We start from the raw sequence: 25,888 nt of genomic DNA, 5'->3' as shown, positions 1-25,888 counted from the left end.
TAAGTTGGATGCATATTGCGCGGTATACTTGCAACGCTGATGCAGTCTCGGACTGCAGGTGGGATTCTTGCTTTCTGGTCTGTGTCTGCAATGAAGCTTTCACTGTATTTGAGGTAGCGCAAAACTGCACGTCCGGTGGGTGTGAGCTTGAGCCGCTCTAGTTGGCTGATCTTATGAGCCTCAACAAGCTCTTCCCACGTATTGTGGACGCCGAGCTTGAGCAGTTTCTCCGTTGATGCCATGGGTGGGTGCGTCAAGGCTACTTTGATTGCCTTTCGAATGACAACATTGAGTTTTTTTATTTCTGCCGGCTTGAGCGTCAAGTAGGGAGTTCCGTATGTGATACGGCTAGTTAGGAGAGCTTGAATTATGCTTAGTGTGTCGTGCTCCTTGAGTCCGCTTCTTTGGTTTGTGATCCTCTTGACGAGGTGCGTAACTTGTGACAGTGTGCGTTGGAGACGTGGGAGAGTGGCCGCCCCTGATCCGTCCTTGTGGATGTGAAGTCCGAGTACGCGAAGAGAGTCGACTGTGGGGATTTTGGTTCCGTTGAGCGAGACGCTAGGATCGGGTTCGATATAGTTAGGTGGTCTTCCTCGTGTCCGTGCTCTCAGGACGAGAAGCTCCGACTTTTCGGGTGCGCATTGGAGACCGCAGTCTCGGAAGTATCTTTCAATAGTATCAACGGCTTCTTGTAGATTCCGTTCTTGTTGTCCAGTAGTAGGCGCTTTGGTCCAGAGCGTGACGTCGTCGGCGTAAAGGGCATGGCATAGGTTTGGGATGGCGTTGAGTTGTTTCGGTAGGTTGATCATTGCGATATTGAAAAGGAGGGGTGAAATAACTGATCCTTGTGGGGTTCCTTTGTTGGGTAGCCGAAATTTATCGCTGCGGAGGTTGCAGACGCCTACTGATGCTGTTCGGTGTGTCAAAAAGCTGCTGATGTAGTTATAGATCCGCGCTCCGCAGCCTCTATCTTCGAGGTTGCGGAGAATGGCTTCGTGGCTCACGTTGTCGAATGCGCCCTTTACGTTGATTGCCAGGATTGATGATTTGCGTCTGTGATCGAGGTAATCAAGCAAGTCTTCTTTGAGGAGCAGGAGTACGTCCTGCGTGGACAGATGCTGTCGGAATCCGAACATGGTGTGCGGCAAGTGTCCGTTGTCCTCGAGGTATGTTGTTAACCGGTCGTACACCATGTGCTCGAGGAGTTTGCCCATGCAAGATGTGAGGGAAATGGGACGTAGGTTTTCGATGCGAAGGGGTTTGTTGGGTTTGGGGATCATGGTGACCTCCGAATGCTTCCAGGCTGCTGGTAGGTCCCCCTTTTCCCAGCAGTCGTTGTAGTACTGTAGCAGTGCTGTAGTGGCAGATTGCGGGAGGTTGCGTAAGAGCTTATTAGTTATTCTGTCCTTGCCGGGACTGGTGTTTCTAGTGAGTTTGGCTAATGCTGCGTGGAGCTCTGCCTGGGTGAATGGTCGATCGAGATCTGGGTTTGCTGCACCGCCGTACATTTTTCTGCTCGCTGATGAAGTGGGCTTGTCGCTGCTAAGTTTTTGCTGAAGCTCACGAAGGAGATCATCCTCCGATCCAGCATGATTGTGGATCAGTCTGCGCAGATCTTGCCTCTGTTGCGTTTTGGTGCGATCGGTAGCTAAGAGAGCGCGTAGGAGATGCCAGGTTTTCTTGGTGCTGAGTGTCTCCTACTTTTATTGCGATAGCGATTACATGGTCGTTCCAGGCACATTTTTACTGTCGTCGTCGTCGCTGAGCGCCACATGGTGTAGGTGTGAGTGAAAGCGCACGAGGAAAGCCGACGATCGCGCTTCAATCTCTCACGCCGTCTTTCATCGTGCAAAAGGCCCTGGAGGGGCGGGACGGCCGTGTTGCAGTCTGGCAGCAACTCTATATTCCACAACCACGCTCGAGGAGCGCCAACGATCGCAGCTCAGCCTCCCATGTACAACGAACAAAAACGGGAAGGAAACACGGTGTCTACCGTCGCATGCATGGTGCCAGAGAGAGGGTAGGGAGAGTGGGGGTAGGGAGAGTTTTAGTCTGGCAGCCAGCAACTGCGCATTACATGGCTGCGGCAGGCCCTATTTTCAAAGTGATCTGCTTCGGCGGCTGAGTTGATGGCGGCTCATACCTTTGCGCGTGCTGCGTTCTCGCCGCTCAGTTTGCATTGAAGCGAATGTTTGCAAGTTTATACGGGCGATAAAACTACTAACCTTACTTTGTGTGGCTGTCTACACATATGCTATCACAACCGATGGTTCGCATTTTGGGCGAAACTGTCTTTTCTAGAGGTGGCCGTGGAAAAGAAAATCACTCAAAACTTTACCCTACACAGTGAACGCACCCCCCCCCCAACTTTGCGCATATTCTTAGGGGAAAAAGTGCGTTCATTATGCGAGTAAATATGGTATACAAAAAGCAGAACAGGAGGATGACGATGGCTGCTAGAGTGCTTAAAAAGAATGGCCATTCTGCTGAATTCTGGCATACAACTGCACATGGTGCTAGCTTGAGAGTACCAAACCTTTGAACAAATTATTGTGCCACCATAGTCTCTCGTTGAGGCACCTTTTCTCCGGCCCAATGCACACATTATTGCAGGGTAGCGGATCAGGACACGAACAGAGCATGGCAAATTATTTTTTTACATGGTTCAGTGGGCACAACAGTCAGCTTACTTTGTTACCAGGTGAAAACCTATGCATGAGAAACACACCTATGCTTCTCGGGCAGCAAGGCATCCACGTGGGTGGCTTGGCACAGCATCACACACAAGCTGCGCAGGGCCGAGGGCTCGAGTGGTCGGCCTGGGAAGGAATAAGTGTCAACAGTGACTTTTGTTGGCTGCCGATTCAATAAATTCAAATTAATCTTGGCACTCACTTTATATTATGTCAAGTTGGAATTGAGTTTAATCAGCACAGATGCAATAAAAAATTTGTTAATCTGCAGCTCATGGAGCAAGCAAATTGTTGAATTATCAATGCTAAGATGTGTTAACAGTGGGCTTGTGTGAATATTCAATATTTTCGAATAGTTGTACAAATAATGCGCTATTCGATGTTCGCATCGATTCGAATTTTGTTATTTGGAAATTTTGAAGTATTCGGCTCGAACAAATAGCCACACAAGGCAGGGAGAAGGAGTTTTCGGAAGTTTCGATTTTGGATTCAGTAATACTTTTCCCAATCCAATCCAACCCAAACGAAGCCAGGAAAACATAACTATACTCGGAACAAAGGTGTACACAAACGCATCTTGTCAGCGTGGTGGTGTGGTCGATTGCGTTTAGTAGGCGACTCTGTCTCTGCCGCGGCAGCATTTGATCAATCCCAGCCGCCTTGGATCACTCCAGAGAGCACCATAGGGGACTTGCATGCGGCCAGCAATCCAATTTGAAACTTTTTTGTAAAAATTCCACCGGGAACTGAAGCTCGATGTCTTAAATGCAAGGCAGTCCTGAAGACCCCGACAAGTACGACAACAACCCTAGCAACGCATTTAAGGAGACACCCGGACTTGCACAAGGACTACCAAGAGAAGCGGGACGCACGCGAAGGGCCATCGAAGCTCAAGGGGGCAAGCAAGGCAAGTGGTCAACAGCCATCCACAGTCGACAGTTTCAAGCTGAAAATGAAAGCATCGGCCCCAAAAGCCCAACAGATGACAAAAATGATCGCTCGCTTTGTAGCTCGTGATATGCACCCCTAAAATATTGTCGAAGAACTGGGTTTCCTCGACATGAAGTTCGCTATGCCAGATTATGCCGTGCCGTCTAGGACAACGTTCTCGAGAGCCATTATTCCGGACCTCTACGCATCGAGCAAAGAGATGGTGAAAAAGAAGCTCGGGGACATTTTTGCAAGCAGAGTGGAGTCACTTTCAATCACAACTGATGGTTGGACATTGCAGGCAAATGACAGCTACGTTTGTGTAAATTGTCACGTCATAGACAGTGAGTTCGTGTAACATGTGCATGCCTTGGCTTGCACGGAGATGACAAACTCTCACACAGCAGAAAACCTAGGGCTACTATTTATCGCAGGTGTCATCGAGGAGTGGGAACTTCCAGCCCACGGTACTGTGCCAATCTTCGTCGTTACAGATAATGGAAGGAACATTACTTCTGCAGTAGCACGGTCGTCCTGTAGTGGTGTGCAGTGTTTCGGACGCACCCTTCAGTTGCGTGTCAGTGATGCCAAAAGAGAAGTGTCAGGGTTTTTGCAGCTCTGTGCTAAGGCCAGAGCAATTTGGCTAGATACAAATTAAGTGACAAGGCCCGAGGACGGCTTCAGGAAATTCAGAGAAACATGCAGCTGGACCCTCCCGAGGTTATACAAGATGGGGTGTACGGTAGCGCGATTAAAAGACGGGACAAAAGAAGACACACAACGCTGTCTGTGTCCCTGTGTGTCTTCTTTTGTCAAGTCTTTTAATCGCGCTACTGTACACCCCTTCAAGATGCATTACCAACAAGCCCACATTACAACCCTCGTTATACAAGATGTCCCGACGCGATAGAACAGTGAGCATGCCATGATGGCCGGGCTCGTGAAGCTCCGTATGGTCACCACTGCAGAGCTTTCAGAATCTGATGCACTTCCAAACTTGAACGCAAGTGAGTGGAAGCTTATGAATGCAGCAGTACAAGTCTTGAAGCCACTTGACCATGCCACAACTGAACTGTCTGGGGACAGATATCCCACGCTGTCACAAGTCATTACCCTGTTGCAGTGTACCGAGGTGGTTCTAGCTGAACATGTTTCCGAAGGTGGTGAGGCAGCATTGCTTGCCTCAAGCCTTTTGCGTAGTAGCAAGACGAGGTTCCCCGATATCAAGATGTCACGCCTTCCTGCATTGGCAATGTTGGTCGATCCTAGATACAAAGATGTCTGTTATGCTGAACAACCCGCAAAGCAATGGGCGTTCACTCTACTCACAACGGCAGCAGTAGAGACTGTGCCAGTTGATCAACATGGTCCAGCAACAAGTGAGAACAGCACCTGCTTTGCAGATTCAACAGGGGACTGCAGAAGAGTATGCATTTGGGCTGGTTGGTCCATGATTACGAGCAATAAAAACAGCACTAAATGACAGGACGAGTGAAGGGACAGAGACAACAGCGCTGACTAACAACCAAAGTGTCTTTATTATTTCAGTCAGCATATATATGCTCCGCCGCTATCTGAAATCACAGAATCAACAGAACTGGGCATGCGCAGGGGGATTGCAATTAATGCGATAGGAAGGCAATCTCCTTCGGAAGGAGAGAAATAGAGGGAAGGCTTACACATGCTTCGCCGCTAACGTGAATGTGGAAAGCTTCGGAAATGAGGCGTGCCCGGTCATCGCGGTATATTGACAGGTAGGTCACATCTTGGAAAGAAGGCTTGCAGCCGTATTCATTGCAATGCAGTGACAACTGACTATCTTTCGCTCGTTTTTGAAATTTGTTTGAGTGCTCGTGCATGCAGTCATTGATGCACCGCCTCCTTTGGCCGATATAAAAACGCTTGCAAGAAACGGGAATCTTATAAAGCACAGAGTAACAACAGTCACCAACAAACCTCTGTCTATGCTGCTTTTTACAACTTTTTTTGTTGTTCTTGGTTACCTGATTGACTTGATGGCACAGGCTATCTAACTTATTTTTGGCAGTGAACAACAACCTGATGCCTGCCCTGCTGACAACCTTTTTGAGATTGTGCGCAACCTGGTGCACATATGGTATAACCGCAACCATTTGCCGTGAGCGATTCTCAGATTGAGCAGCTGCCGACTGCTTTCCTTTAAGGTTCGTTGCGAGGCTTTCAGCGATGCTGGTCAAAAGCGGTACCGGGAAACCTGCGACCTTCAGCCTGGCTACTTGCTTTTCGAAGCTTACATCCACTTGGTGGTCACACAACCGGATGAGGGCCGCCTTCATGCAGGATCTTGCTATACCGCGCTTGACTATCTTTGAGTGCGCAGACGAAAATGGGAGAAGGCTCTTATGAGACCGAGGAGCGTGACCCCAACATACATGATTGCTTGAGAACGATAGCTCCAAGTCCAAGAAATGAAGCTTGTTGCCTGACGGATGCTCCGTGGTCAATTCAAAAGAATCTAAAACTATGCGGAACAAGTCAAATATTATAGCAGCAGCAAGCTGCACGTCAGTAGTGTTAGTAGTGTAAAAAATTAAAAAGTCATCGACGTATCGCATCACTTTTACAATGCTTGTCTGGCTGAGCTTAGTTACAAGATTGCGGTCATAGCTGGCTAATAAAATGTCACTAAGAACAGGGACTATACATGAACCAATGAACCTCATTCGGTCGTGTGACCACCAAGTGGATGTAAGCTTCGAAAAGCAAGTAGCCAGGCTGAAGGTCGCAGGTTTCCCGGTACCGCTTTTGACCAGCATCGTTGAAAGCCTCGCAACGAACCTTAAAGGAAAGCAGTCGGCAGCTGCTCAATCTGAGAATCGCTCACGGCAAATGGTTGCGGTTATACCATATGTGCACCAGGTTGCGCACAATCTCAAAAAGGTTGTCAGCAGGGCAGGCATCAGGTTGTTGTTCACTGCCAAAAATAAGTTAGATAGCCTGTGCCATCAAGTCAATCAGGTAACCAAGAACAACAAAAAAAGTTGTAAAAAGCAGCATAGACAGAGGTTTGTTGGTGACTGTTGTTACTCTGTGCTTTATAAGATTCCCGTTTCTTGCAAGCGTTTTTATATCGGCCAAAGGAGGCGGTGCATCAGTGACTGCATGCACGAGCACTCAAACAAATTTCAAAAACGAGCGAAAGATAGTCAGTTGTCACTGCATTGCAATGAATGCGGCTGCAAGCCATCTTTCGAAGATGTGACCTACCTGTCAATATACCGCGATAACGGCGCACACCTCATTTCTGAAGCTTTCTACATTCACGTTAGCGGCGAAGCATGTGTAAGCCTTCCCTCTATTTCTCTCCTTCCGAAGGAGGTTGCCTTCCTATCGCATTAATTGCAATCCCCCTGCGCATGCCCAATTCTGTTGATTCTGTGATTTCAGATAGCGGCGGAGCATATATATGCTGACTGAAAGAATAAAGACAGTTTGGTTGTTAGTCAGCGCTGTTGTCTGTGTCCCTTCACTCGTCCTGTCGTTTAGCGCTGTTTTTATTGCTCGTAACAGGGGACTCTGTGTGCAGTGTTTTTACACAACTCAGTTTGCATGCACATCATCAGTCAAGGCGTATAATCTCGGATGAGGTTGCTGGGTACCTGAAGGCCCCCCTTCTTTCCTGGTCCGAAGACCCCCTTGGTGTGGTGGAAAAGCAGGGGCGGCCACCTTTACCCAACCCTGATTGCAGCTACCCGTAGGTATCTTTCAATATCAGCCACCCAGACAAGAAGTGAAAGGCTTTTTTCGACTGCAGGAGCCATTGTAAGCTGCAGAAGCAAGTACCTCAAACCCCAGCATGTGGAATAGCTAGTGTTTTTGCACGAAAATTTGTAGATTTTCACAAACAATCAAGTTGTTTACTTTCTTTGAATAAATCCCAGACCTTAGCCCTCTGCCATTTTTTTTTTCTTTACTTGCTACTATTCGAAGTATTCGCTTCGAAATTATTTGAGAAGGATTACAATTCGCTTCGAATTCGCTTCGAACCAAAAAAGCACTATTCGCACAAGCCTAGTTAACAGCATCCTACAACTATGTTGCTAACAGAACAATTAGCCGATCACCACTAGCGCCACAGACAAAAGTATAAATATGCACTGCAATAAAATAACCCAGTGCTCACTGTTAAGCAAAGCCAATGTTTGTATGGACGTCACTTTTGTAGGTGATGGCTTCATCAAAAGGGTCATTTACACTCCAAGGTGTTTGGCATGCTATTGCAATCAAAAGAAAACTTGCAGGCAGTTTATATTTGTGGTTCTGTGACAATGAAAGAGCTTCTACGAAAGTGTTACAACATCAAGTATTCCAGCAGCGTTTGACAGAACTTGCGGCTTCTTGGAACACATACTGATTTAGCGTAGGTATTGCATTTGGCCGCACCTTTATTTCAAAAATTTTAAACTTGTTTAATTCCTTTTTTTCTAATTATCCAGGTAATTAATACACAAATTATCCTGATGGCCTAACACCATAGGTATCACAATCGAATATTGTACCAATTCTTTACAGCTGGGCTAGCATTAGCTGAGACAGCCTGTATAATGCGCACCAAAAAAGACAGTGTGAACTGAAATGATCCCTGTGAAAGCCCTGGCAATCGTTCACCCCGCAAGTATTTCGCCTGTAAAGCAGTTTGCACAGGAAATGAGCTCTGGTGCACTGGCTGCATCCACCATGGTGTAGCTGGGCAGCGATTCCCAGATATCGAGCTAAGCACAAGCTGTGGGATGGGTCACAGGGAGGCACCTCCAGGGGTGAGACTGCCCAAAGTAATATTAAAACAATTTTTGGAGCAAGTAAAACTACATTATGGAGCAGTTTCGAGCAGACCAAATTTCATTTTGAAGCAAGTTGGAGCAGGCCAATCCAAATTTTGGTGGAATATGGTAGCACACTTCGAAACCACGACAAAACAGAGAATAAACTAACATGACCACTGTACTGCAACTGTCTTAAAGGGACACTAAAGACAAACACATAGTCAATGTGGACTGCTTAAATACCGTTCCAGAAACCTCGCAACGCTTGTTTCATGCCAAGAAAAGACATAGTTTACGAGAAAATTGCATCTGAAGGATCCAATTACCGTTTTTGAAATTCAAATCTCCTGCCGCCCAACCGGGGGAGTGGTGACGTTGCATACGCCATCATAACCCTTTGCTGCCATGGTTGAGTACAGCGGCACCCGACTGACAGCGGTACTGAGCCAAGACAGGGCGGCAGATTCACCGTCGAAGCTGCTTTTTGGTCAAGTGGCGTAGACCGTTCAGGCATCCCGTGACATCACATGGAAGTTGAATTCTCTGCTACTTGCAGTTTGTGCGAGTTTCTCAAGCCAGCAAAACGGCGCAACTATACACAATAACAAAACTATTGAAACGTGAAAGCGTGGGCAGCACGGAGTCGAGCGAAAACTAATCCTTTCGACCGCCACGTCGTTGTCAAGGGCAATTTCAATAACTTCTTTTTTTATAAAAATTATATAGAACTGGAGAAGTAGCATTTTATTTTGTCTTATAATACAATACACAGATGTCTTTTTGGAATGAGTGGTTGAGTACTAGTGACAGAATTTAACTGAGGAGTGGTTTTGTCATCAGGCAAGTACTTGAATATGCCGGGGGAGTCTCTAACCATGTTCTGCATTTACTCTGTTCGCGATAATATTGACACCTTAGAGATTCTCAAGCACTAATCTATCACTTTAGCTTGACCGTATTATGAACATAAAATAAAACTATCCTTGGCTCACAACCTAATCTAGTGGAGAAATTGCGTCATCATACCAAGCAATGCCAGAAAACATTTGCTAGAATTTCTCCACAAAACACACCAAGGGTTACCAGCTATGAAGGCCGCGGCATGCTCTTTAGTTTGGTGGCCTGGACTTGACAAAAGTATAGAGCAGCATTCAGCTAATTGTACATACTGCAAAGTAAATTTGTCTATGCCATCAGTTGCCCTGCCCGTAAATTGGCCGAAGGTGCGAGAAAAGTGGTTTCACATACATGTTCATTTAACAGGGCCGGTTGTTCGGAAGGTGCTGGTTATGATTAACACACAGTCCAAATGGACAGAAGCTGTTCCTATGAAGCATGCAAATGCAGCAAGCACCATAACCTGTCTGAGGAGCATGTGTGCCTGCTTTGGTGTGCCATGTACAATCGTCTCGGACAACAGCACACAGTTCACAAGCAGGGAATTTGCCACATTTGCAGCAAAAGACACCACACACTTCAGCACAGTGCATTTTCACCCTCAATCAAATGAAGCGGCTGAAAGAGCGGTTCGAACCATAAAGGAAGGCATCCGAAAGATGAACAAAGGAGATCTGGAGCAGAAATTCATGCAGCTGTTGTTCAATTACAGAAAAAGCCTCTAAAGATTGGGAAATCACCTTCGTAGATGCTTCTCGGGTACCAATTAAGATCACATGTAGACACTTGCTTCCTCATGATTGGTACAGGTGCAGCAGGTGAGAGCAATTACTGGGCATTGCAACTAGACCAGCATGCATGTCCACAATTACGAAAAGGGAGAGAAATGGACTCCTGCACATGTCAAATCAGCAACGGAATCACAGATGGAAACGGAAACCCCTACTGCCATTTTCAGGCAGCACATCGATCAAGTGCTCCGATTCATCGCCGAAGTCACCAGTCACTGAGCCTGCTGCTAGCGACCCAGTTTCTGACGAGACGCCAAGTCTGGTCAGAAATAGCATGATCACCAATAGCATGTCTCCTTTTCGAATGGCTGGCTTGGATAATCCTATGGCTACTGCTAAAGAAGGGTTGAAATCTGGGCCAGTTGGTACATACTTGAAGGAAAAAACCAGTAAAGAAACACAAAGGACAAGGGGAGAGGTTCACACCACAACGACTGGTTGCCTCTCCTGGTGTGAACCTCTCCTCTTGTCCTTTGTGCTTTTTAGTGGTTTTTTTTTCCTTCAAATACTGCTAAAGCTTTGGAAGGACACACTTAGCCTCGCAACCCGGCGCTTTCAACTACCCCAAGTCTAGCTGAAGCTACGAAGTCCTCCGTCATTGAACAAGGCAGTGCAAGCCAGTGCAGCATTTTCATTTTTAAGAAGAGACAAGGGCTGTATTCTGCAACATCCCACTGGCACTGCTGCGTAGCATATCTTTTTCCTTACCTGCTCCCATTCCCCTTTCCATTATCGGGAAAGAAAGCAACCGCAAAACTCGAATAAAGATTCCTTTCATGCTCGAGCTGTATGCGCCTGGTTAATGTTCCAGTCAGCATGTCGTGAATAGTCAGCATGCCGTGAATACCATTATGTGCAGTCATCGGTGCCACATGCACCGATGGCAAACAGTTCTCGAATCAGGAGGCCATGTTTGCCCGACGTACGTTTGCACAACACCCCTACCACAAAGGCTTGAAGGGAATGAAAACCTCAGACATATCTGCATCAGCCCTAAGCAGGCCACACAGGCACATTCATCAAACACAGCTATAAGACAAGCCCAAATGGTACTTTATAAGGCAAGCTCTGCCTCCTGTTGGAAAATAATGCATGCCAATGCACAAAGAAAGTGGTCCTCACAACAGCTCAGCCCTTATAATTATCGCCCCATCACAAAAATCTCATATTCTTGCTTAACTTGTAGGCCCACAGGCTAAGCCTCAATATTTTTGCTGTGCTAATTTTCCATTTAAATGTTGCTTGCACTTCTTTGTCTACCACATGCTAGCCAGCAGAAGTCAGTAAAAGCTCTATATGTAGCACTGAAAGATGGATATAGTGATAGTTGCAATTTTACAATTTTCTTGGCAGCCAACCAACCAGGTCACCTGGGCAAAATAGGGAGCCAAGGTCGGAACAGGGCGCGAGCTGTTTCCGCAGAAGCTCCTGCAGCACCAGGTGGCCTTCCTCCACGCACTGGTTCAGGAAGACTGTCCTGCAGACAGGCACACGCATCCCCACACTCTCCTACACAATCTTTGGGATTTGCATTGCTCCTTTACACAGCAACAGTGAAAATACTGAACTTATACCTCTGCACTACAACATGCATGCAAAACTTTCCATTTGAGCAAAGCTAAACAACCAGTCAGGCATAGCATCAAAGTCTATGTCAGTTTTAATACACAGATGCAACACTTCCCCATCCCACTTGCATAAATGCCACATGGTTGAATAAAAAACAGGAAGAAAGTGCAGCGCAACAGGGTGAGAACAGGAGACATACACAGCGCTCTTTTCTGTCCTCGTTCTGTCATGCTGTGCTGTATAATCATGAAACTAGCCTTTAGGAAAAGAAGCCCACACAGAGGAATGCACTTTCTCCAATGTGTCTGCAAAATGGTCACACATAGATGACACTCACTTGGACGTCTGTTCCCAGACTACATTCCACAGGGGCCATGGTGGTCTCTGGCCAGGCACAAGTGCATGAGATACCCCATGGTAGCACAAAAGGACACAGCGTTTCATATCCATCCTGCACAATCAATGACTCGCGATCATGGTCCTGACATGCAGAACCACAGCCAAAACATGCAAATCACCTGCACCAACTTCATGAATTTTTTTTTTTTTTTTTTTTTTCAAAATAGGGCACAGGTGACGCTCATATAGTACTGACACCAAGCACACACAATCAACATTACAAATTATTCTTTTTTTTTTTTTTTACACAAAGGGATGCTCACACTGATGACAGAGTGTTGCAGTGGAAAGCAAGCCACCCCTCATCTTACACTGTCATTACACTCTCTGAGCCTATCATTTAGACAGTGTCTAGTCTGTCCAACCTAATATTTGCCACAGGTAAGTGGGAACTACACCTCTGCAACTTGCCCATAGCCTCCACAAGGAGTTTCCTTACAGCCTAGTCAATTTTCAGGGGGCAAAAAATGCCACTTGCATGTTGTGCCATCTCCTTCATTGTGAGCAATTCTGTTTAAGCATGCTGCAATGACACTTGCTTTCAGTACCCCAAGAGAATACTGAACACTGGCATGCCCACACATGTTCTTTGAGAATTATTTGCCAGAAGACAAGTGAAAGTGCAAAGAACACAGATTAAGTTAACAAACTATCAGTTACAAAGTGGCAGTGAGATTTTCTCAGGTCATTGACTGTTGTTTCAAGTCGCCAGCAGCATGCTGGCGAACAGCACCACTAAGCACAGCTGTAGGAGTAATGGCATGTGATGCAGACAATGGGCAAAGGTGCACACAGCCCATGCACTAATATTGTACTGCAGTTCCCAAGGCCTGATGAAGTGGAAAATGCATTTTCATGCATCTGCTGTTGAGAAAAGTCATGACTTGTAAGAGGCAGGCCACATTCATGGTATCACGTAATATTTAAAGCAGCACGCAAGTGCACCCCACAAGCAAAACTTATGACGGCAAGCTAAGACGTGGGAATTATAGGGCGCATGCAAAAGACGAGGCCTGTGTACCCAACAGGCAGTTGTCTCGCTGGCTACTTGACACTCAAGTTGCAGGAATCAACATCACTGATCGACCCATTGTGGGTTTAACCAGGTGTCAACATTGTTGGTTGACTCTGTCTGTCTTGCTGCATGCTGCGGACAGCATACAGCAAGCAATCCTCACAAACTTTAGCAGTTTACATTATTTTGCTGTGCCCTGTTAACATTGCCGTGCATTTAATGCATGTAGATTGGCAAAGCAGCATAAAAATCATGGACAAAGAAATACGTACGATTCTATCTTCTTGATGTTTTTTTTTTATATGCTTTGCCTATCATACATGTGCCGGAACTTGTGATTCCTTGTCCATTTTCCTCCTTTTTCTTTTTACTATGCTTTGCCAATCTTAATGTTTTAGCAACTAGCCCAATCTTCAGTTTTGTTCTACAGTTAAACCTTGATATAACGAGGTAGGTAAAATTTACAATTTGCTTCATTATATCAAAATTTCGTTGTATTGAAATTCGACCTTTTATGCAAATGAGTACAGTTGCCAATTGATTTTTCTTACATGGAAAGAGGCAGCAGAATTTTCCGAATTACCAGGCAATCGAAAAAGGCAAATGTGAATAAGAAAGCAGTTTTATTCGATGAATTTGGGAGTTGGTGACAAATGATACGGTTTTATGACACGTCGATGACATCTTCACATAGGTGGTGCGAATTAAGCAAAGTGAGCCACACTTTGGCGTGCACTCCGCCTCCTCGGCTGATAGCGTTGCCAGCACTGAGACGCTGCCATCGTGAAAAGTGGCGGCTGCGGGGAGCGAATACGTCTGCCTCTCGCTCCAACGAGTCACCGAAACTCGAGGTTATGCAACCTTTAATACTAAATTTGCATGTGGGAAAACAGCTTACACGATACCATGCCATCTCGGCATGCCCGCTTTTTGCACATGCGGCAGGTTATGCCTAAAGCACAGTGCGCAGCTGCGCATGCACTCAGCCATGCTTACAACCATGCACAACCACAGCCAAGGTGTGCGCCAGAAATAGCGACGCACCTCACATGCGATTGATCACATTACCACGAGCTCGCTCTCTTTCCGCAGGAAGGCAGCTCTCATGCGTAAAGCCACCATCTTTCTTCTCTCACCCTCGCACACTTTCACTCACATTAAAGCATAAAGTGCGCGGAATGTGACAGGATCTTATCGCACTTGGACTTTATATGGAACATGATGCAGCTTCACTTCGGTGGTCACTGTCGTAACACCGCATGCGATTTGACAGGTGCGTTTGCAATTAGCCACTTGTAATTCAATCATTTGACCAACTGCGTACAAAGAAATTTCCATTTATTGTCTCAGTATTCCTTTGCTGCAGAAGCGAAATTTCGTTATATTGAAACCACATAGAAACATATTTTGTTATATTGTGGTTTTAATTACATGGTGTTCTATGGACAAGAGGTTATGAAAAGTTTAATGCTTTGTTATATTCACAACCTCGTTATATCAAAGTTTGTTACATTAAGTCTTAGCTGCATTTCACACAGCCTGGCAGGACGAAAACGGTAAGTGTCGACCAGTGCACATGTAAGGCCGGCATTGATCTTATCCATTGATGTAGAGCCCACAAAGTCGCATACCAGCTGCAGCCAGAGCTGGGGAGCACGAAGAAGAAAAACATGCTCTATAAGAATAAGACTGAGCTGGTGAGAAGGCAAATAACGACTATAAATTCCTGTGTTTGCCTTCGGTGCCCAAGCTCTGGACCTATCACACCCGTGGAAGCGAAGACACATGATTTACTTGGAACACAAAGCTCTCACACATGAAGCTTCCTTTATTTATGTTAGAACAAGTAGACAAAACCAGAGCACCATTGAAAATGTACATACCATAGCCATGAGTCCGCACATATCCAGGATGACCAGCGTTCTAGCTGGCAAGGCTGCAATGAAAACTAACGTAACAGAATGGCCTCATCAGCTTCAGTCATATTTGAAAGATGCATGTTCAGTAATGTTCATGCACCCCCAAGTGCAATATGCTTTGTTTGAATTTGGTTCCGTGGGGTATTTCGGAAGCACAAAAGAGAATAAACATAATCAACCAATGCAGCCAGCGGCTGCAACTGCTGCACCAGGCCTGGCCGCATGACGGTACCACTGGCCCAAATTCGTTCACGCCTGGAGCCTGTTACCGAAGGACACTATACAAGTGTGCTTATACAGTAGACTCTCGTTAATTCAAACTCGAAGGGACCCCAGGATTTTGTTTAAATTATCAGGAAGTTCGAATTATCGGAAGTTCTCGCATATATGACTCTGAGCAAGATTACAGCGCACATTACAATTAATTATCCACTTAAATCATATTTTAAACATTTCACTCTTTAATTACACAGCAAAAACAGAGCAGAGGTGAAGGATCCAGAACAAGTTTAATGGAAATCTATGGCTGACTAGACCGTTTGAAGAAATCATGAATTGTTGATTGTTTTTTCTTTACATGTGCATTAAGAACAAAGTTCTCTATTCCATTAAGAGCAGCCAGTTGTTCTTGAGAATTTTCTTCTACAGTCAGAAATTTGCGGACCTCGGCAAGGTAGTGGAAGGCCTGTGCTGCTGTCACAGAGGATTGCTCTTCTGATTCCTCTTCACTTTTGCTGCTGTAGTGTGCTGGCAGCACCTCAGCCACCAAGTCGTCCAGGGTGTCTTCCCTGCACACGCAGAGGTTATCATCAGCAGCCGCAAATTCACTGAGGTCAGCAGCTATGTAGTGTGCTTGGAGTGCAGAAAGCACTAGCCTTGCTTCATCGCTCTCCATTTGGAGGCAGTCTTCATCTTCATTTCGAGCGCAGTCAGGCAAGGTATCACTGGTGTGGCCTGGTATGCGGAAGGCATGCTGGAAGCAGTTCCGTGTCGTTGCCGATGTTACTGCACTCCATGCGTCAGCTAGCATTCCCACAGACGACAGCAGTGTTACGCTGTACGACATGGAATTATCCATGCATATTAGCATCCTCTTAAGGAGTAGCTTTCTGTAGTTTATCTTCAGGCATTTGATTACCCCCTGATCCAGAGGCTGGAGGACAGCTGTTGTGTTTGGAGGGAGGAATTCAAGACGAATTTCCTCCAGCCCCTCCACGTCACCGTGAGCGGGACAATTATCCACTATCATCAGCACTTTTATTTTATCGCGCTTAAACCGCACGTCAAGTTTCCGCAGCCAATCCTCAAACAAAGATTGCGTCATCCATGCACGTGTGTTTGCTGCATAAGAAACGGGAAGAGTTCGGACGCCTTTAAAGCATCTCGGACGCTTCGATTTGCGAACAACGAAAAGTTTGGGCTTGTGACTACCATCCATATTGGCACAAACCATGACTGTGAGCCGCTCCTTGCTCAGCTTTCCGCCGGTGCAACGTTCCCCCTTGCGACACAATGTTTGCTGAGGAAGGCACTTGAAGAACAGTCCCATTTCGTCAGCATTATAAATGTGAGCCGGGGAGTATTCAAGCAGTAGGCTCTGAAGACGCGCCTGCTGCCAGTCGGTAGTAACCGCCTCATCAACCGCTGCCGCTTCTCCACTTACTGTTTTGAAAGTGAGGCCATGTCGCTCCTTGAATCGCGACACCCATCCATCACTACACTTGAAGTCTTCAATTCCAAAGCGCAAAGACAGTTGTTCGGCCTTCTCTCGCAGGATTGGTCCACTTACTGGTAGACTGCAGCTCCGAGCGCACTTCAGCCAAAGAAAAACTGCCTTCTCAAGCTCCGGATGCGCCGCCTCCCTAAGCCTTTTTCTGTCGGGAGCGAAATGGCCTGCGTTGTTTCGCAGCTTGTCTTTCGCTTTCACAATCGTTGTCAGCGTACTTTTTGTGATTCCATACTTCAATGCCACAGAAGTCTTCTTCGCTCCAGCCTCAACTTCTTCTATGGCTGCCAATTTTTCTTTCACAGAAAGGGTTCGGTACTTCCCCCGCGGAGACATGATGCTACCAACGCGGGCGACCGACCAGGGAAAGAAAAGCGCGAGCGGTCACGTGATTCGGAATCGGCCGATGCTACTCGCATCACTTTCGCACCTTTTTTTTTTTTTCCTTTTCTCGTGCTCTTTGTTTTTACGTCAGGTTTTACGTCAGTTTTGAGCGTTTTGACAACGCAGGTGGACAGTCGTCATTTCCACAAGTTTTGAGGGTTATGTGTTTTAATTTCGAACTTCCTGCTTTGAACTGGCTAGCAAGCATGCTAGCAAGCCATGGAAAGTTGAGCAACAATGTGCCCTTCGGGAGGCTTTTGTTTCGAACGTTTGTTTGTTAGGCTCTTGTTCGCTTTCTTTTATTTTTTTAGGCCATAGTGCGCTTATTTTAACATTTTCCGCTGTTGTGGTGATATAAGAAGTCAGATTTTTGACCAGTGGTGGCAACGATAGCCGATAATTTTCCGGTATGGACAAGCAAAAAGTATGAATTAACCGAATTGCGGTGTTTGAATTAAGCGGCCAGAAAATACATTGAAAACATGGCGAACCAACCAAAAATTTGATTTTTGTTTGAATTAACCGAAAGTAGGAATTATCAGAGTTTGAATTATTGCGAGTCTACTGTAGTTAGCTTTGGCACAACAGTGATGCCCGAACAGGTGGTGGCTATGGGTGCACCTCGAACCAGTCACTTCACTTGGCCTTCCAGAAAGGACATTGGTACAGGCACAGAGCTGGATGCACCATCGATGGTAGGTGCCGATCTTGTTGCGGTGATGCAGAGATGACCAGCCGTCTAGTGACTTGCTCTCTTTGTGGCCTTTTGCTGATCACCAGGAAGTGCCCTCTCGGGATGTCAGCATTGCTGTCCCAGCAACTGTCTTGAGCCTTCAATGCTAGCTCAGTGCATCTTGGTGTCGAAACCATTCCCGTACAACTGCGCCATTTACTCGCCTCTCCTTCTCCTATCGAAGTGATGTTCCTCGCTACTGCTTCTGCTTAAGTTGGTGGGCCTTGGTTTGCCCCAAAGACCCAAAAGATGCACTGGGGCTTCTCTTGTAAAAATGTTTTGTAAAAACTTTTTTAGACCAAGCGCCTATTACAACACACTGAAATCACAGTCGCTCTCGATAGACTGGAGCCATCTTCTGTGATGCCACCGTGGCATGCTCCCACCTCAGTTTGTCAGTCAAGCCATCCTTCTATGTGGCAAAAAAGTTGGCAGCCACTATTAGTGCCGGACAGCTGAACAGGTGGCGCCACCTCGTAGAACCATGGAATAGCCTGGGGTGACGACCGCACGGCCTGAAGGTCGTGTCGGCGCATTGCATGGTGTGTTTTCATTGTTTCTTTGTGTTGCATGTGAAAATGCCGTGTTCTACCAAGTCCAGGCAAATGTGTTGTGCCGTAGGCTGTGCGAGGACCCTTGCTAACATGGCAAACATGCCAAAACCGATGCACTTCTACAGATGCGTGGGCCCACTTTCGTGAGTGCCGTGCCAAACGAGGATCTGCTTGTTTTGTGTAGGCAGAGGTAAGCGCACACGTCCAGCCCTATGTTTAGTACGAATTAGCGATGACCTCTTCGGGTACGCCATCTTTAAGCTTCACCTGCCTCACGCTTTTCAGGTGCACTGGTGACTGGGATTCCCATGAGCACACGTTTTTAGCCACCTCTTCGTGGGTAATCGCAAGTCTGATAAGTCGTGCAGACTGAGCTACAATCCCATAATTTTTCAGACTTTGTATAAGGAGCCTTGCAGCTAATTGTCTTAATCATTTTAACCTGTAAGTTTCTTGTGGAGGAACTGCTATGATATTTATATGTAACATTTTGAATCTCTTTCCAGTGACCGTTTTTCACGACCTATCAATAATGTTGTCATTCAGCAGAAGGTATGCCTACTAGTTTTTTAATTTTGTTGTGGATCTTGTGTAGTAGTACTAATCTTGTCGAATTGTGGTGTACATTCCGGAACGCCCGCAAACACCAGCAATTAGGCTGGAATGCACAACGAGCTATACGCGACCAGATTTCAACGGCTGGCGACTTTGCTCATCGCTATGTTGTGCTTTGAGTGTCCCTTGTTTTTCTAGGTACGAGTTTGCCCAATAAAAAGTTAATGGCTCGTTGTTTTGACAAAATACTGTGTGCTTCTTCCCCATCACTACAATGGGACAATGTGCATTCTAAGCTGGTCACTTGTGCAGTTGTTCCGCAGAGCAAATGTAGTAGTCGTATGATGTTTAATGGCTAAACTTTTCCCTGTGATTAACAAAAATGATGGCACAATATTGAACATTGTGCAGCTGTCAATTTTAAAAGCATGAAGGCCTTGCTGGCAGCAATCGCAACACTTATATTGGTATGTATTCGATTTGTTTCCAAGTCAGCCTCGCCGCACTGCAAGTATGCAATGCAGTGAAGCATAAAAGTGCTAGCGATTTGCTTGAGCGATGGGTGGCAAACCATCCGTGCTGCACCTACTGCTAGTACATTTCGCAGTCACAAGTATGTCGAAGCCTAAACTTCGATCGCACATTTACTGGAACATCAACTAACCCGAAGAGGAAAAGCGCAACTTTGCGCCAAACAGCTGATTACTCATCGCCATTAGTTACCCTCAGAAACAGACATAAAACTTGTATCGCTTGCTTTGTCACCTATACACAGTTCTCTTTAGGCTCTTCTGCACGAATACATCCAATAAACTTATGTCAATAAGCAAACCACTAACAAAAACTTCGTTATTTGTAGTCCGTGTATTATAATATGGTGTCGTGTGAAACGTGCACGATTTTGCACAGCGCACAAAATCGTGCGCTGTGCACAAGGAAACATGACTAGCGGTATATTTCAGTGCTACACAAATACCGAGGCAGAACAAGTAGATCGCAGAGCATTATGCGCTGGAACACAGTAGAAAATCCTGTCCCCTTGCACTTGCCTTTACCCTAATACCAAACTCGCGAAATGCTACCGCGTTAGTAATCTTCCGGTGTAAAGTGACGGGGGTGAGTAATCTTCCTGTGTAAAGTGATGGCCACAAACGCACAAATCCTGGCGCCGATCATATAGCAGCAGTCCGATGCGCTGCAGCCAGTCAGCTCGTCTGCTGCCTTCTAGAGGGACACGATGTCACAGCTTGACATATTGCCAGTCGCTACATTTGCAGTCCAAAAAGCAACAGTCTAATCGTAGTGCTCGCGAAAAGGCTGAGACCGACTCTGACCGCGGAGCTCTCGTCAAAATGAAGCCCATTGTAACACAAGCAAACGACGCTTGCTGTGTGCCGGAAGTGCTTAAGTGTAGCGAGAAATTGTTCTTGTGCGTTATTTTTTTTGTTCCTTTCTTTTTATAGAAACAAATTAACTAACATTCCAACTATTTCGAACATCATTTGTTCACCATAAAGGTGGAAAGATTATCGATGAGGCACCTTGGGCAGCCAATCGAATAGCTCGCCCTACTGACGTCAATTGGGTGATTTACGTCGTACGGGTAGGGGTGGCTGAAAATTCCACCAAGCAGTGTGCTGCGATCGGCAGCGATGTACAGCTTTAAAACCTTATAATCTATTACACACTTTACACAGAGCACTTAGATGCATCAATTAATGATCAGAAGGACCTACTCTAACAACTCAGTACGTTTGTACAAATTCGTCAAAATCGTCAAAGTCGTTTCAGGGTCCCTTAAGGACAGCATCATATTGAACCAGGAAAAATGCCCTTTTCAGGGTCTCTGAGGTCTTCTTCCTTGGAGTGATTGTCCCAGATGAAGGCATCAGGCCCGATCCATGTAAGGCAGTCCAAGCCATGGAAGCTCCTAAGGATGTGGCAGGGGCAGAAAATTAATTGCTGGAAATGATGACTTACCTGGCCAGATTCCTGCCGCACATTTCAGACATCACAACACCCATCCGCTGCCTCCTGCACATGTCTGCCTGTTGGGCCTGGCAGCAAGATCAAGAGGCAGCATTCGCTAAAGTTTGTAGGCGTCTCATATGTCACACGGTTACCGACCACCATGGGAGAACAGGTGAATGTTCGCACAAAGGCGCTGAAGTGTGCCTCAAGCCCCCCAAGTTAAGGAACTCTTGGCATCAGACAGCTGCATGGCCAAATACCATCCTGCATACGCTACTACAGCTTCCGTAGACACAAGTTCCTTTTGGACTTGGTGTGGTCTTGTTGCAGACACAACCATCAGGAAAGAGTCGCCCAGTATTTTTTCATTCGAGGTTGATGACCGAGACTGAGCAGCGTCATAGCCGGACGGAAAAGGACGCTTTGTCTACGACATGGAGTGTCCGGCAGTTTGACAGGTTTGTCTGGGACAAAGGCAAGCGTGTATGCACGCAACTCCTTGACAAGATTGGGCTGTATTTTTGGACAATCACTTTTGAAGACACTTTCATTTTTGTGATATTGCGCTAGACTAGCATCGGATGCGTGGAAAGGTGGCAACATTTCCACACTGTAGCAATTGCTAAGAACGGGTGAGTGTCTGATTTTCCCTTTATTAATTACTTCTCTCCACCTTGTGGGTTTCCGCAGAACGACTACATCAAACACTTGCCTTTGTTTCGTGTGTTGTCGACAAATTCGACTTCGCCCTGCCATCTGCTAGCCGCCTGGTTAGCTCAGATGGTAGAGCTGCTGCCCCGGAAAGGCAGTGGTTACGGGTTTGAGTCCCGGACCAGGACGAATTTTTCTTCAACTGCGAGGCTTTTCTTTCGAGGAACCCGTATGGTTTTCTTTTGTAGCAATTGCTACGAATGGGTGGATGTCTGATTTTCCCTTTATTAATTTCCACACTGTGACAAGATCGCATGCTTGGCACTGTGCCAGGAATGCTGACACTCATAACGCGAAATTGAACGTATCTCTGAAAGTGACAGTTGGAGAATACGGTGCACCTTTTTCGGCCTCTTGTGGAACAGTCGCGTATGAACAAAGTAACTTATTTTCAAGTGAACCCAGTCTTTTGGACTCCCCATTATTCAGACATTCTTGCGGTCCTCGTCGAGTCCAAACTATCTGTCGGTGACTGTATTAGGTGCGACTAAATGATAGGCTTCGAGAGCATAATAACATGTAGAGAATGGTCATGAGGGGCGGCTTGCTTCACACTACAGCACATGTGGGTGTAAACTGCCCTTTCAGAGGTGCCTTGTTTTGCTAAAAAACACTCGCTAGGTTGACAATCCCAGCTGCAAAAGGTTATAGACACAGTCATCAATGCCTGAGCATCCCAACCCTATCTCTTCAAGAAAACAAAAAAAAAAAAAAGATTGTTTTTTGTCAAATGCGTGCTTATGCCTGAAATAAATCACTCCGTGAAGTTGGCACAGGTGTACCCTTGTAATCCAACAAAACCAAATCCCAATCATTCTCAGGCAGATCACTTACAGCTTACAGGATGAGTAGCACTGCGTGAGAAATTCCAGCAGCTTTTGAAGGCTGGCCAACATGTGACCAGCAGTTTCCGAGTACTTCCACAGGTAGCAGGCGAGGACCTCCAGCCTGCACAACAGGAATAACTGTAACATGTGATCCACAAGTGGCTGCTGCCACCCTTCAAATCAGCATTCCTATGCAGTTGGGCTCAATATAAAGATGTAACACCTTATTAAGCCCAATGTTTCGAGTGCCGTTTGGCAGTGTTCCAAGCTTAATTCCACCAAAGTATGTTGTACACATTGTGGGGGTCTCACATGTGCTCTTAGGACAAAGGTACGACAACACAGCATAGCGCAAATAATCACAAGGGCAATCATTGCACCTTTCATACACTAATGCAAAAGTCGGACTTCCTAGACAAATCTAGGAAGTCCGACTCAATGCAACTGGACAGCAGGCGGACATGTTCGCCCCCATACTGGATTCCAATGCCTGGTCACTCATATGTACGGTCACACGAACAGTGGTACGTTCGAACAATCATGTGTGTCCATTCCGGTGCCCAGCTCCTAGGCCTCACAAGACAGTCTCGCAGAAGCATGGGTCAATGCACGTGCAGAACGTCTGCGCCGCTTGCCAACCCTGAACCAAAGCAGAAGAGCCTAGTCCCTGTCGCGCCCAACTAACTATGCTGTTAAGTAGTGTTAGCAGTGCCACACTCACGCCATCTCTCATAATATCTTGCAACCACGACAACGGCTGCCAGATCTTAGCTACGGGAAGAAGCCAGATTACAGTAGATGTAAGAGCCATGCGGGGAATACAACATCAGAGGACGCGTGAGGGTAGCACATGCCCACAACATTGTATTGTAACATATTGTTTCTTTGTGACCAGCATTTATTTATACCTTTGATTGACTGTTGGTAAACATGAAACAATATACACAAAGAACATTAAAACACCACGAAAGTTGATAATTGTTATAACCAGATCCCATAGAAAAATGCTAGGGAAAAGACAATGGTAAAAGGTATTTATTGCCATACTACAATAAAACACTATGCTAATCACTAGCTAAAGCAACTTCCACCATTTTGCAGCTCTAGATTTTACAGCTGATTCAATGACAAGTCCTTTGCAAAAAGCAAGTATCGGTCATATCAACACCAATTTGGGAGCCTGTCACGAATTTCAGCTATCTAGAGACAGATAGGAACACTGTACAAACATATTAAAAACCATTTATCCCAAGAAACGATTATAACTAAACGCCTAACCACACGCGGCTAATCGTGCACGCCTGGCTACGCGTCGCGTCTGTGATGCCATTCGCCCCTCTCCTGCGCATCTAGACAGGGGAGACGCGCAGGCATTAAGTGTGTCAGGGAGGCCTCGATCTTGGGCGTCATTTTGAGGATACGTGATGGAAGTGGCAGCTTGTGTACCGACATCACATGGCCTGAATGCACACTTCTGGCGGTTCGGAAAGATTGTTGAAGTTTCAGAATCATGAGGAGACGCTGGGAGTCGCTGATGGTTTTGTTTCACGAGACCACAGAGGCTATGGAGGCGATCAACAATGAAGCGCTGAATGAAGGCTCAACCTGCACTTTCGTGGCAGGCGAAACACAAGCACCACAAGAACAAGCACATGACGAAGTGCTTGTGGATAGTGATTCCCAATGCTGCCGTAACAGGCGAGTGCTCGGAATTTTATACGGGCGTCACACCGGAGCAGTTTCAATCGCGATCGAGCCAGATCGGGATCGGATTTTGCAATCACGATTGCCTGTAATGTGCAATTTGCATAGAACCAATCGTGATCGAGAAATTCGATCGCACTCGATCGCGACCGAAAGCCTGTGTGGAACCGGTATAAGCTGCCTCTCTTATCAGCCGACTCGCCGATGTCGAAAACGCGTTTCATTTGTGAAGATGACGTCATCACAGTGCTACAGAAGTGATGGAAGTGCTTGGAGGATAAATTTCAGCACCTTTTGAAGATGTTTCAGAAGGAAAAGAGCTGCGCCGGGGCAGACGATGTTCAGGACGATGTCATCTGGCAGTTTTTCGGCCAGATGATGTTCCTGCACTACACAATGGAGGGTAGACATTAAGTGATTTTGAAGTTTTTATCTCAGCTGGCGTGTTAAAATGAAACACGGGATCCTAGTGCTTCAAATTTACCACATTGACCGGCGATGTCATATATTTGTGTTATAGCTGGTAATGCGCCGCATTTATGCGGACCGACTCAAAATTGTGCTTACACGAGTAAATCGACGCAAAGTATACATTATATTCAGCTTTGTCTAATTGGCGATTTGTGCGTCATCACTGCTCTGATTATCGCATATTTCGTTAAATATGATCCGGTAAGGGGACATACAAGCAGTAGATGGATAGCCTTGTATATTTATTTATTTAGGTACCCACAAAGCCAGTTTGGCTTCACAGTGGGGAGCAGAGAAAGCAGAAATACAGGAACATAATTAAAATAGCGCATAAAAACCTAACAATAAAGCACAAGACAGATGTACAGAGAATATTACACACAAACTTGCAGGATGAATAAAAATAAAAGAACTTGCATGATGCACACACAAAAACAAAATGCAAAAGATGCAAGTAGTTTCCTTCTATGCACTGATCCTAGAAGGCAGCGTGCAAGCCATTGGCCAGTATTTAGCCGAGTAGTATAGAATGTTGCTATATTCACATGTGTCGTGGGCACTGCAATGAACAGCTTTAATTTTGCATTTTGTTGCTTGCCAGCAGAGTGCAAATCTGTGCTCCATCACAGACCCTCAAATTTTACCTAGCTTGCTCAATGATTCCTTCAGTGCTTTCATGCTGTAGGAATAAATGCACCTAGTACTGACAACATTATCAGCTGTGTAATTGATAATGCTTGTTTTTGTGTCTGCTCAGCAATGTCCTTACCTAATTATCTGCTTGCGGTTATTCTGCGGATTCCAAGCGCTGTGGTGACTGGTCTAAGCTAAACTTTCACTATGTTTGTGGAGAACACTGTTCCTGCTTAGCAAAATTTGCATCAAATGATTACTAGAATTTTATGTGCTAAAACCACGATCTAATTACATTACTATATCTAGTACTTGCACTATGTCTGGTACTGGTCACTCATGCAAGACAGTAGCCATTAGACAGCTGGGATGACAATGGTTCAACGACTACATTAATATCAGTATGAGGCATTCGCTAAGAGCTATTTGGCAAGACAGCAGCAGCAGCGGTGGGAAAGTCCAAGGAAGAGGCAAAGAAAGCTTAGCTTTAAGAAGCCTTCTAGAAGGGTTTGCTTGCTAAAATCAGCTTCATTGGGCTAGAACACCCTTTACAAGGCAGATGGCAAGATAACTTCCTAAATACAAACAGCAAATACACTCACTG

At 45.9% G+C, this 25,888-nt stretch overlaps 1 protein-coding gene across 1 annotated transcript in view; it reads right to left on the bottom strand.

Annotated features, from left to right (window-relative positions):
* The window catches only part of LOC142584535 (uncharacterized), a 714,262-nt gene that overhangs the window by 437,151 nt on the left and 251,223 nt on the right, over positions 1 to 25,888 (bottom strand). Inside the window, exons 10-13 of the mRNA XM_075694643.1 lie at positions 22,484 to 22,597; positions 12,020 to 12,133; positions 11,484 to 11,590; positions 2,729 to 2,819 (exon numbers count right to left, since the gene is read on the bottom strand). Coding sequence (XP_075550758.1) covers positions 2,729 to 2,819; positions 11,484 to 11,590; positions 12,020 to 12,133; positions 22,484 to 22,597 — 426 coding nt within the window. The remainder of the gene's footprint in view (positions 1 to 2,728; positions 2,820 to 11,483; positions 11,591 to 12,019; positions 12,134 to 22,483; positions 22,598 to 25,888) is intronic.

Source organism: Dermacentor variabilis, chromosome 6 (genome assembly GCF_050947875.1).
Source record: "Dermacentor variabilis isolate Ectoservices chromosome 6, ASM5094787v1, whole genome shotgun sequence".
Lineage (NCBI taxonomy): Eukaryota > Metazoa > Arthropoda > Arachnida > Ixodida > Ixodidae > Dermacentor > Dermacentor variabilis.
This window is presented reverse-complemented; position numbering and strand designations above follow the sequence as displayed.